The following is a 12,465-nucleotide window of genomic DNA, read 5'->3' as shown; positions in this document are numbered from 1 at the left end:
AAAAACCCCAACAAATGCAAGACCAAAAAACCCACTCGCCTGTCCACATGCGTGTATGCACACATGTAAATATATATGCACATGCACATTCTTGTTTTAGTGAGTTTTCTTGTGATACACTGTCAGGAATGAGAAATATCAATATAGAAAAAGCCTCAGCAAATAGCTCCTTGTTCTGCATTATTTGTAAACCAGAGTTGCTCAAGAGGTGAATAGTTCATGTAGATTAGAGCCCTCTTCCCACTACTGCTTGCAAAACATGAAGCTTTCAACCTGCAGAGAGTTTTTGACTTGTCTTGTACATAACTGAGTTGTAACCCTTTCCTGAGGTCTGAGGTTTTACTTTAAGCCAAAGGGCACAATTGGGTAATAACCTCAGTGAGATAATACAGATATGCTGAGAACTGAGGTTATTTGATTCTCTGGACTTTGGTACAAGGGGTCTGCAAAGCCACTTCCCAAACACACTGAGCTTTAGTTTCCCATATTCCCCAGGAATTCCCATGGTTGGGTCCATGGGACTCAAAGCAGCTCTTTCCAAAGCAATGTTTAAACGGAACTGACCTTGTACAAGGCTTATGTTTCCAGATCTGAATTAATTAAATATCATACAGGACACACATGGAAAAATAAATGCTGGGGGATTGTTTTTAAAGCTGTTCCCTGCATGCTAGGGGAGAGCACAGGCTTGATTTGCATTTGTTTCCTTTTCCCTCTTGCACAGTTTTGGTCCAGACTCGTGGTGGCAATTCCAATGGTGCTCTGTGCCACTTCCCCTTCCTGTACAACAACCGCAACTACACTGACTGTACTTCTGAGGGACGGAGAGACAACATGAAGTGGTGTGGAACCACTGAGAACTATGATGCTGACCAGAAATTTGGTTTCTGCCCAATGGCTGGTAAGACCGAGAGGGGATAATAAAGGGATTATGGAGCACTTGTAAGTGGCTCTTTGAGCTGGAAAGTAAAGAGCTGTCTGTCACTGGACAGTTATGGATGGCTTCCAGTGAGCTGCATCCCAGCCCAAAAAGCTTTAAGGAACTTCTGAAGCTTTTTGTCCTTTTTTTCCCTATTAATCACTTCTAGCAGAGACTCAGGCAATGCCAGAGAATGCTATTTTTGTCACTCCTTTGCTACAAGCCAGTGGCAGGCAAGCTTCTCAGCTGGTGCAAACAGGTGTAGGACCATTGGGGAGCATTGAACTACACTGCTTTAAAGCAAGGGAGGTTTTTGTCTTGCATCTGCCAAAGCTTCTCCCTGATGGCTCATCGCTTCCTCTTGCCTCATCTGTGGTTAGGAATATGTCTACACTTATAAATCAGTGTTACCCTGGAAATGGCAGTAGTGTCAAAATCAATGTCGTGGTCCATTCCTGCAGTCCATGCACTCTCTGATCTTTGACACGAGGGAGGGAATGCGTCTTCCAGTTTTTGAACAAAAGACCTTCTGTAATTAATAGCAATGCAGCATCTGAGCCCTTCACGAGCTTGATGAACACAGATCTTGAAATGGCAGTGTTCATAAAGGCTTGGATGTAACGAGAATAGATTCTTTCACACAGCACCCTTTGGACATTGTACAGAAACTAATTCTAGAGGCTTTCAAATTAAAACTAAAATGAATGAACCCCTACAGGTGATCTACACTTAAAATATCATCACCCTGCCAAAATCTTGTTACCTCTAGCCACGTAAAGTATCCTCTTGCTTTCTTCTCACCCAGCCCATGAAGAAATCTGCACTACCAACGATGGTGTCATGTACCGTGTTGGGGACCAGTGGGACAAGCAGCATGACTTGGGCCACATGATGAGGTGTACCTGTGTAGGCAATGGCCGTGGAGAGTGGACTTGCATTGCGTACTCCCAGCTCAGAGGTACTGATCTTCATGTCCATCTCACTTCTTCAGCGTAAGCCTCAGTAGGGTGGGAGAAATTAGTTTTCTTTCTCATCACTGGCAATTCAAGCCTAGACTCAATGATTTCATTACCAAGCTTTTATTTGGAATAGAAAGGGAATCAGAGGGGCTATGTGAAGTTCCCGTCTTGTTTCCATGCTGGAGAAGTATTATTCTAGCCTTCGTAGGCTAGCAAGCAAAGGCAAACCTTGATTAGCTTGATCAGTATGTATCCCTACCTCCTTTTGTCTGCATTTATCAGTCAGCGCCACTGAGACTTTACAGAGAGCTCAGCAGAAACCTCTCAAGAGCAGACAAAACCCCAGACTAGTCTGAAGTTTGAATGCAGAACCATCCTGTTTTATTGTTCTGCTGTGAAATTTTCAATTCCTCTGTGCTGGACAAATCCCTTTGCGAGCTAATCTATATGAGAAGTTGGCAGGACAGCATGGAGATTACTCTTATTTACTTATTTATATGAGTGGCCCAAGTGGAGAAGTGCTTAAGCAATACCAAAAAAAGAAGACTTAAAAGCACAGACATTTGATCATCCTGCAGTTAGCTCACAGCATTGGCTTCATGTCTGGAAAAGGCAGGGGGGTTGCTGTCAGGCAGCCAAGAAAGGACTCTAACACCACTGCTGAAATGGGATTTAATTTATAGGGAAAGGCCCGCTCAAGGGCTTTGGGAGGGTTTTTTATGCGTTTCCTTTAGAACACTGAGAAATGTACTGCTAAAAGTCTTTCAGGTCTGTGAAACTCCTTTCTCCACAAACGCAGTTCTCTGCAGTTTTGTTCTTGAGCTTAAGTAGTCTTTCTTGGTGATGGGGGCATGGATACATACTTTGTTCAAAAGGCATATGTTATCTAAGTAGAACTGTTAAAGCATAGCAACCGGAGGAGGTCCTTAGCCCCCACAGGAGGATCTGACCACTGCTTGGTTTTTCCTGATGCCATGCTTGTGGTGTGGGAAAATATGATGGGGAATGAAGGCCTGGGATTAACTGAGTCACTTCCCCAAGGACAGATGGTCTGTGACTGAGTCCAGAACTGAACTTGGGTCTCTTGGGTCCCGCTTAACAAAACAACATGCTTCTGGGGTGGTTTTATCGTTTGTTTTGTCTTTCTGCTCCTTGCTGTGATTAGTTTGGCTTTAGGAATTCTGGGCCAGATCACAGGTTGACGTATGAGGTTCTCCACTGAACTTAATAGACTTCCCTTTAGTACGGGGTTTGGTTACTGTGTTTGGGGGGAATGGTAGATTAGTAGGCACCAGTAACATCCTGGATGTAGAACAGATCTGCTCCTGCCTTCAAATTACTACAAAGGATAAAAGTGTTACCCGACTGAATAACATCATAAGGATACCTGTACTTCATTGTGGTATCCTGTGAATTTGGAGTAGTGCAGTTCTAATGATTTCAGATGGGACTCACCAAGGCTTTACAGTCAAGACCTTTCTAAGAGGTAGAGGTGAAAGAAGTAGTGTGCTGGCTTAGATTCTTTCAAATGTGGAATCTGTCATAAGGAGCAACCAGGCAATCCTGTAGCTTGACTAATGGATACTACTTTGGACTACATCCTACAGAGCATTTTTCTGCAAGTGGTACTTATTTGCACACTGCTGATAAATGAACTCAGGAGCAGCGGTGTGTATGTGGCACTGATCTGAGATGATCTGAGATATCAGAGGGGCTCCATTTTGCTTGAATGGAGCTTGTCAGGGTCAGTCTCCGTAAGCTGATCAAGGGGAGGGAAATATGTGCCAAGCAGAAGGATTTTGTCTAAGCATTAAGAGCTCTTGCTGACAAAGTATCTCTGCTCTTTCTCAAACAGACCAGTGCATTGTGGACGGTATCACCTATGATGTGAACCAGACGTTCCACAAGCGTCACGATGAGGGGCACATGCTGAACTGCACATGCTTTGGCCAGGGTCGGGGGAGATGGAAATGCGATCCTGTTGGTAAGTCACCGGCTGTTTCCTCTTGCCAAACACAGACCATGGCTGTGGAAGAATTCATTACGGTGTGGTGAAACTGGTGTGTGAATTTAGGCTCACAGAACTCAAACTCAGGCACTTTCTGCCTTGAATTGCACAACTGCAAAAGTAGAATTAACACTATTTGGAGGGTTAGTGAGAGGGCATTCACAGTTTTAAGAAAGTAAGGTTGGGTTATCAGATGTGCCCCAGAAGAAGTTGATAATGCACCATATCTCCTAAAATGTAACATGCTTTAAGCTCTTGTAGCAGGGCATATTAACTACAGGCTGGGCTGAATTGGCTAAAGTCTGGTACCTGAGCTGTTGGCCTAGCAGGTGGGGCTCTCAGACTGAGTGCTGATAAATCAAGATACAACTAGCTAGTGATGCTAGGTGCAGTTTTTCTGTCCTTTCTTTGTCCTAAAATCTTTAGGTCTCCTGGTTGAACTGAGAGGAATGCCACCGGCATATATTAACATACCTTGGACTAAATTGATTTTTTGGATGTCCTTTATTCCAGCAAAAAGAAAGTTCAGAATGAGAATCGGTGTTAATAGCACTCTGGAGGCTAGCTAAAACCATCATGACTCTGTGCAGGAATTAAAGGACTTTATTTTTTCTGCCTCCCACTTTCCCTTGTGAACCTAGACTGGAAGATAAGACCTAACTGTTTGATTTGCAATTACTAAATCTAGAGAACTTTGAGCTATGGCCAAGAAAATCTATTAGAAAGTACTAGTGGTTAAGTTCTGCTTTATTTACAGTAATAACTGTACAGTTTTACTGGAGGAACTTGGATTGTAAAGCTCTTAAAAGTCATTACCTAAAAGCCATTAATTTGAAAGAAGGGGAGGCAAAATTTCCTTTATCTGTAAGGTGCAATTGGTTTAATTTTGTTGGCTCTCTCTAAACAAGGCTCATGTTTACCCAAGCAGCATAATGTTAGTTCTCATGAAGACTTCCACTGAGCCAGAAACGCAGACATAGGTCAGGCTACAAAGTGTACTGAAGCATTGGTACTGTTTTATTTACGTGAACTTAAGCTGATTCCAGGATTTGTTCAGTCCTTCTTCGGTTTATACAATGGTAAAATCTAGAATGATTCTGATGAATATTAATGGGTCACTTCAGAATTATGTATGTCTGAATTCTGCATAAGCCAGTGGGAGTTCTGCCACTGGTTTCCTTGAGAGCAGCATGGTTTAGCTGTGGATGAGAGATGAGCTCAGTTGACTGGAGCAAAACTGGGCTTCAAGAAAGGATTCATTTTGCATTGGCTATTTTGAAGAAACACCCCATTGATTTCACTGGGACAGCCAGTGCTTACCAGTGTTTTATTTACCAGGTGGACAGCCTGTGCTTAACAATGTTTTAAGAAATGCGTCACAGCTGAGTTAACCCCTTAACACCTGACTTAACACACACAGTGATCTAGCAAGAACCTTGATTCAAGGCTCAGTTTGCTGCCGCTTGCTCTTTATGCAACAATATTTGTAAAGAAATGTTTTTATATTTTTTTTGTGCAAAAGTCTCTTCTGACTTCCTCTTCTGTTTGGCTTAGATTTTTCACAGTAGTTTTGGTAACGTGGTAATTAACTGTCTCTTTCTGTGCCTTTAGATCAGTGCCAGGATTCAGAAACCCGTACCTTTTACCAAATCGGAGATTCGTGGGAGAAGTACGTCCATGGCATCAGATACCAGTGCTATTGTTATGGTCGTGGTATTGGAGAGTGGCATTGCCAGCCCCTGCAGGCCTATGCTGGTAAGAAACTTGTCTGCTGAGTAAGAGATGAGGAAAGCAATCTTCCCTTTCCTCACCTGTTCTTGACAGACACAAATGGGTGTCAAAATTACAACAGAAGGGGCCAGGTTGTTAACAGATTTCCTGAGGCCAAGCTTCACTTAGAGGACTGTCACAACAGCTTGGGTTTTACATGGCCTCTTGGTGCTTACCAATGTCACATCTGCAACCTTCAGATTCTGCTGCTTAAAACTTAAGCCCTCTTCCATTCACTTCAGAAGCAAAATCCACCAAAGAATGAAGCTTTTTCCCCTGATAAATGCCCTGAAGAAATTAGATATTTGAACTTTTGTTTGCCTAGTCAGTTCCTGAAAAGAGGGGGAACCTCCTTAACTGCCGGTCTAATTACCTGCCTGTTTAAAGTTGCAACTGTCACTGTCTCAACCTGAAGAAGGTGAAATATTAATGCTGTGTTGTGCCTCCTCTGTTAGGAGGAGACCATGGTCATGTCACTGGTTCCCCAACCCATCTGTGTAAATATGAAGGCCCTGCATAAGAATTGGATGTAGCAGCTTCAATGCTGAGTTGATTGTTTCTATGCTAAGATAGGTTAAGAAACATCAGTCCACTCAGTAGCTGCAATGTATTTGGCCCCTAAGTGCCCTGTAAGGTAAGAAAGGGAATTTGAACCTGACCATCTCATGCAGAGGAAGGATTTTAATACAGCTAGCCCTCTTCCTATTGCCTTGTCTCTGGCTTACTAGCTGCATGGCAGTAGGACACCTGGCAGGCAGGACTAGGGACTGCCTTTCTTTTTGGGGCAGTGAGCTAAGGATGGCAAGAATAGGAAGCAGACCTTCTCTGAACCCCACCATGAGTTTCTTACAGGGTATTGCTGAGCTTCATTGACTCCTGTCAGACTGCTTAAACAAACATCTCCCTGAGCTATGTGAAATATGCATGTCTCCAGACTGGAGACCAGGGATTTGGGCTTTCTATAGACATAAGAGTGGCTGAAAATGTGTAAATAAACCCAAACCTACATTCAGAAACATTAGATCTGGGTTAGGTAAGCTTTGAAACCTTGTGTGTGGGCACAGTTTTGTTTGCCTAGAAAAGTCCTGTTAAATATGTAGCAGGTATATATGTTACACAGTTGTCCAAATAAATTATAAATAGAAATGTTGGGAGGGCGTACATGTTGAATGGCTAAAGCAGCACTTTCCTGCAGATTCCAGGTGGCTCTTTGCTGGGATTTTCTGAGAATTAACACGAGTACAATGTTGCTAAGTGTTCAGTGAAACGTCCCCAGCAGGGCAGGAAGGGACTGGAAGGAGAACCATTAGATCATAAAACTTTTCCTTCTCTGTTAGAGAGCTTTGTGAAGAAAACGTACCTGAGCGTGATCTAGCTACCAATTTCTTGTGTTTACATATTTAGTCTTTTTAGTCTTAAGTGTTAGAGCAGTGCTGAACTTGTGTTTTCATGGGTTTATGGACGTGATGTGTCTCAAGCCTTTCACCAACCCTTCTGGTTTGGTTTGTGTGTGGATGTGCCTCACTACCTGTGGAGTGTTCCACAAAGACATGGAAATTCAGTTTCAAATAAACTAATCAAGCAATCTAGCAAAGCAGTAAAAGGCTAGCATCTATTTGCAGGTTGAAGCTGTCAGACCAGGAATTTCCCCTCACCATACCATAGGATTAGATCATTTCTCATGTTCCTGTGCCCCTTGCTCCCATTACAGAAGATAACTTATGAAAGCAGTTAGTGGCTGAGAAGCTCTCTTTGAACAATGACTTTGCTTTACACTTTTTCTATACCAGGCAGTTCCAATTTTCTATTTCATAACAGGGGGAATTAACCCAAACAACACATACTAACCCCCCCTAGAATATATTCTAGTTCATCAGTTTTCTATTGAGACTGAAGCATTAAGGATAGTACAATCTGACTTGTTTCCCATGTATGTAAGTAGTGGGTGAGCCATACATTTTTTTTCTTGCTTTCTGATGACTCAACAACAAAGGCAGAAGAAAAGCATCCCGAATATGTTAAGAATGGGATTTTTCTTATTTTTTTCCCCCAGGGGCAACTGGTCCTGTTCAGGTGATTATTACAGAGAGTACAAATCAGCCAAACTCCCATCCTATCCAGTGGAACGCTCCCAAAACATCTCACATCAGCAAGTACATCCTGCGCTGGAGACCGGTGAGTGCCACATTAGCCACCTTATCCTGTAGATGCATTCATAGCTCCAGAAATGCACGGTTCTTTAAAGCTCCAGGCTTTCACCTGTAGATTCCACACTGTTAGTTTCCCTTCTCAGTGAGAACCCACATTTGCCTCACGAAAACTGCTATTTCATTCAAAAACTCATTATTTTGTGTTTTTTTTGGATGTCTGGAAGAAGTGCTGACATGATTTCAGCAACCTTCAGTTGTTTCAGCAACCTTCAGTTGCTAATTCACTGTCATTGTCCTGACAAGGTTAACTGTTACTCTGAGGATCAAAAACAACCTGTGCTGTACAAGCACTTGCTGTTTTCATGTGCAAACATTACTGGTCATTGTGTTCATGAATTTCCGTATTAGCAAAAGCACTACTGCAGTAAGCAGACAACTTTATCCTTCCTCACTTTAAGCAATGTAAACAATTGTGAAAGCTTCCCTACGTTCAGAAATATTGTTTAGTACCGTGTGCGTATCCAGACACAACTGTGATAGTTTGTATGCTATTAATGAGGAGGTAAAAACTAGTAGGACAGGAAGATAAAAACAGCTAGGAAAGGATTAAATAAGCAGTCTGTCTCCCATCTTCGGTAAAGTCTGAGCCAAAGCTGTTTAACCACTGCTTGTTGGCTCATTCACGTCTGAGGAGTGATTGTTCTAACCAATGCAGATAGTTGTGTTACAATTCCCCAGAGCACAGCTTCACAAAAGACCACTTAATCGTTAAGAACACTAGTACTTCAATGCTGCCTGAGATTAAGAGAACAATAAAGGCCCTGATCCAAAGCCATTAAAGGCACTTAAGTCTTTTTACTGACTTCAGTGTATCTTGGATCAAGGCCTGAATGAAATGGACTTTAAAGAAATGGACTTTAAAACGCTGGAGTACAAACCTCAGAGGATGGATCATTATTTTAAAGCTTCCCATAGAGTTCAAACACAGGGTAGAGGGACAAGCTTTCTCTGTATATTGTCTTCAGATGATGGCTTGGAGTGCTGTTGTGAACGGTTTTCAAATGAGCATTTTCCAGCCATTCCTTCATGCCTTACTACATTTTTGATAAGGAATGGCTTTAGTGTATATATTACAAATGTTCTTGGTAAAGGAGCGAGTTCAAGCTAGTTTGTTTTTTCAGTTTACCCCAGTAAAACTCAATCACCCAAGAAGTTATTAGCCCTGCTTCCTGGCATACTTTCACTTGACTGTTCATTAGCCATTCGAGTCATACTTAGGTTTGAATATCACAGTGCTTGCTAACTATGCAGCAGGTTAGCTGACTGGATCAGCCTGCTTGTGCAGACCATGGAGTCTCTCGCTATATGGGTGTCCTTGTTCCTGCAGAAAAACTCTGGAAAGCAGTGGAAGGAAGCCACCATTCCTGGTCACCTGAACTCCTACACCATTTCAGGCCTGAAGCCTGGTGTGATTTATGAAGGACAGCTCATCAGTGTTCAGCAGCATGGCCCCAAGGAAGTCACGCGCTTCGATTTTACCACAACTAGTACCACAGCGGTGACAAGTGAGTTGAGCAGCGGGGCAAGAGTGGCATCCAGAAAAACCTACTCTCCCTCTGTGCTAGTTTGCCCAAAGGCTTTTCCCAAAGATGTTTCCTGCATCCTGGTTAACACCTAAGTAACAATGGTTAATTAAACCTCTTTCTTTTATTTTTAGGCAACACTGTTTCAGGAGAGACAACTCTTCTTCCTCCAATGGTTGCTACTTCTGAGTCAGTCACTGAAATCACAGCCAGCAGCTTTGTTGTCTCCTGGGTTTCTGCATCTGACACAGTTTCTGGATTCCGCGTTGAGTATGAGCTGAGCGAGGAGGGAGATGAGCCACAGTATCTTGGTGAGACAGTATTTGAGTCTACTAGACCCAAGCATCATTAACTACATCACTGTTTTCTGTGACGATCAGTATAGCTGGTGTAAATAGTGAGGATCTTGCTGTTTCAGTATGATTTGGTTAAGATCTGACTGTGGAGGACTAGCAGAGATTACAATCTCAACTAGTTCTCCTCTGAGCTAATAATTCTCCCTCAGCTGTTGCCCCCTGAACTCACAGGCTTGGACTCGTGAGCAGAAGTAGCTTACACTAAAGGTGGTGACAGTGCTGGCAGCCTTCTTGTCTGCACACTCCAGACAGCTGAGCTCTGTTGTGAAGCACTTTCTGAGCTTGTCTGTCTACAGGCAGAGGCTTTTCAGGCAAAGTTTAGGCAATTCCCAGTTTCCCCAAGAAGCAGCTCCTTACTGGCCAGACTAAAGCCAAGCATCTTAAGGGAATTTCCTACATCTGGCATGTAGGTGGACATCTGGGGGAAGGGATGGTGGGAGAAGTTTATCGGCTCATAATGTCATTCATCTCCTCATGAGTCAGTCTTTCCACATAATGTCTTCATGTGAAAATTCTTCCATATATTTCTGTATTGAAAACGCAGCAGTTAGGATGTGAAGTGAGTTCACAGTTGGCTGAGATGACCAAAGGCCCACAGCGTGCAGGGGGATACTGCTTGAGTTGCCCTGCCTCATCGCACATCCAGCCTTGCGGTCCTAGGTGTTGCCTGCTTGTTGAGTATAGAGACCTGTCCCAACTCCTCATAACTCGTCAGGTGTGGACTAAGGCCACAGTGCAGAACAAGTGTTTTATTGCAGGAGGACTGATTCAGCCCAAATTGGAACAGAGGTCTCCATTATTTCATTTGGTGAGAAGGTGACAAGGTAGAACTGCTAAGGCAATCTTTCATTTCTTGCCTCCCGTAGATCTTCCAAGTACAGCCACTTCTGTCAACATCCCCGACTTGCTTCCTGGTCGCAAGTATATTGTTAATGTCTATCAGATCTCTGAAGAAGGAGAACAGAATCTGATCCTGTCTACTTCACAGACTACAGGTATGTGTGGCTGGGTGTTGCTGCACTTTTAAGGCCGTTTTTGTTTGCCCAGAAAATTTGTTACCTCTCATCCTCACGTTTTCTGTCCTCCTCTGTTATTCTCTTAAACAGCTCCTGATGCACCTCCTGATCACACCGTGGAAAGCGTAGATGACACATCAATTGTCATTAGCTGGAGCAGACCACAGGCTCCAATCACAGGTTTGCCTAATTGGAACACATCTATTTCTCACTACTTATAGAATCTGACACCTAAGTAGAAAGGATAAATGAAGTGTAACTCTGGGACAGTGGGTGAATGCATAATGCTGCTCAGTCTCAGAGGCCAGCTGGAAAGCCCATGGGCAGTTCAGCTTTTGTTGTTGCATGTACAGCTGAAGGGGTCTCAATGTTTGAACCAGGCAGTTCAGGAGGCTGAGTGCAACATAATTCCTCCTGGATTTGTGTTAAATAAAATCAAGCCTTGTGACCTTCTCTTGGTACCTGTCATCCAGACCTTGCCATAACAAACATGAGAATGGTGTAGGTCTTAAATCAGCATGTCAAAGCTTAGAAATATTCTGATGCAGGTCAGGTTATGCAGGGTAAGTCATTATGAACGTGTGACCTGCAGCAAAAGCAAGCCACAGGTGCTGCTGAAGTTTGGAACTGTCTTTATGAAACCTCAGTGGGAAAATGTTTAGTTCTCATTTCTAGCATTCCTTGTGTTGGCTTACTCGTTGCACCTGAGGACCGTATATATAGATATACCTCTCTTGCTTTAGGCTACAGAATTATCTACACACCCTCTGTGGAAGGCAGCAGCACGGAGCTTAACCTGCCCGACACTGCTACTTCTGTAACCCTCAGTGACTTGATGCCAGGTGTTCAGTACAACATCAGCATCTACGCAGTGGAAGAAAATCAGGAGAGTACTCCTGTCTTCATCCAACAGGAAACCACAGGCGTCCCACGCACAGGTAATGGCCAGTATGTGCTGTAGATCAGGCACTGAATTCTCTGTCAGTACCTAGACCCAAGTGACAATGCAAGTTCCCATTGCTACAACTAAATGAGTAGTGCTGCTGAACCTTAAATCGACTTTTAATTCGTTTTTTTTGCGTTGCTGTGTTGTGTTTTTTTAATTGTGTCACGGATACTGAAGTTCTATGGTAAAGTCATACTTATGAATTGGCACAGTCAAACCACTACTCTGCATTAATAGGGTTATAATTCCAAGGGATCAGACTGCAGGCAGGCCAAAAGGTTAGGCTTGTATTGTGTCTATGGAAAAGAGAGATCAGAGTTTCTTAAGTTGTCTTAAGGGGATTCTGCTAAGAGATCTTAGGAGTCTGGTAAATTATTTTGTCTCAGTGCTCGGCCTGCAGATGTTTAAGGTTATGTACTCAGATACCACAACACAAATCTAAATAGCTCACCTGACTTCTCCATCTCCCTTCCAGTCCTAAGCTATTTTCCGTCACAGTCAGCAGAGATGGGGCACTGCTCACATTGACTGATGTGCCAAAATAACACCATATGATGTAAATTGAGGCACCCACACTTAAAAAAAAAAAAAAATAAAATAAAAAGTACTGGTTTCAGGGTTCTTTAGGTAGACAATTGGGCTGGATAGCCAAACCAAAAGAAAGGACAGTGGAAAAAAATTGGAATCTGATGTGGTGGCAATGGAATTTGATGGTCCTGCAAGTTGCAAGCACATGTGTTTGCAAATGGGAATTTACC

The 12,465-nt window shown here is 43.1% G+C and overlaps 1 protein-coding gene across 8 annotated transcripts in view; it reads left to right on the top strand.

The window, feature by feature from the left end:
• FN1 (fibronectin 1) overlaps window positions 1-12,465 on the top strand; it is a 53,708-nt gene that overhangs the window by 9,578 nt on the left and 31,665 nt on the right. For all 8 annotated transcript variants that reach the window (XM_080598741.1, XM_080598748.1, XM_080598747.1 and 5 more), the window contains exons 9-18: window positions 725-901; window positions 1,725-1,877; window positions 3,734-3,862; window positions 5,498-5,641; window positions 7,710-7,831; window positions 9,194-9,371; window positions 9,524-9,700; window positions 10,612-10,740; window positions 10,852-10,941; window positions 11,505-11,699. In XM_080598741.1, the coding sequence (XP_080454867.1) occupies window positions 725-901; window positions 1,725-1,877; window positions 3,734-3,862; window positions 5,498-5,641; window positions 7,710-7,831; window positions 9,194-9,371; window positions 9,524-9,700; window positions 10,612-10,740; window positions 10,852-10,941; window positions 11,505-11,699 (1,494 nt within the window). The remainder of the gene's footprint in view (window positions 1-724; window positions 902-1,724; window positions 1,878-3,733; window positions 3,863-5,497; window positions 5,642-7,709; window positions 7,832-9,193; window positions 9,372-9,523; window positions 9,701-10,611; window positions 10,741-10,851; window positions 10,942-11,504; window positions 11,700-12,465) is intronic.

This window comes from Anser brachyrhynchus (assembly GCF_964034855.1).
Source record: "Anser brachyrhynchus genome assembly, chromosome: 7".
Classification (NCBI taxonomy): domain Eukaryota; kingdom Metazoa; phylum Chordata; class Aves; order Anseriformes; family Anatidae; genus Anser; species Anser brachyrhynchus.
Note: the sequence above shows the minus strand (reverse complement) of the source record. Positions and strands in the feature narration are given on the sequence as shown.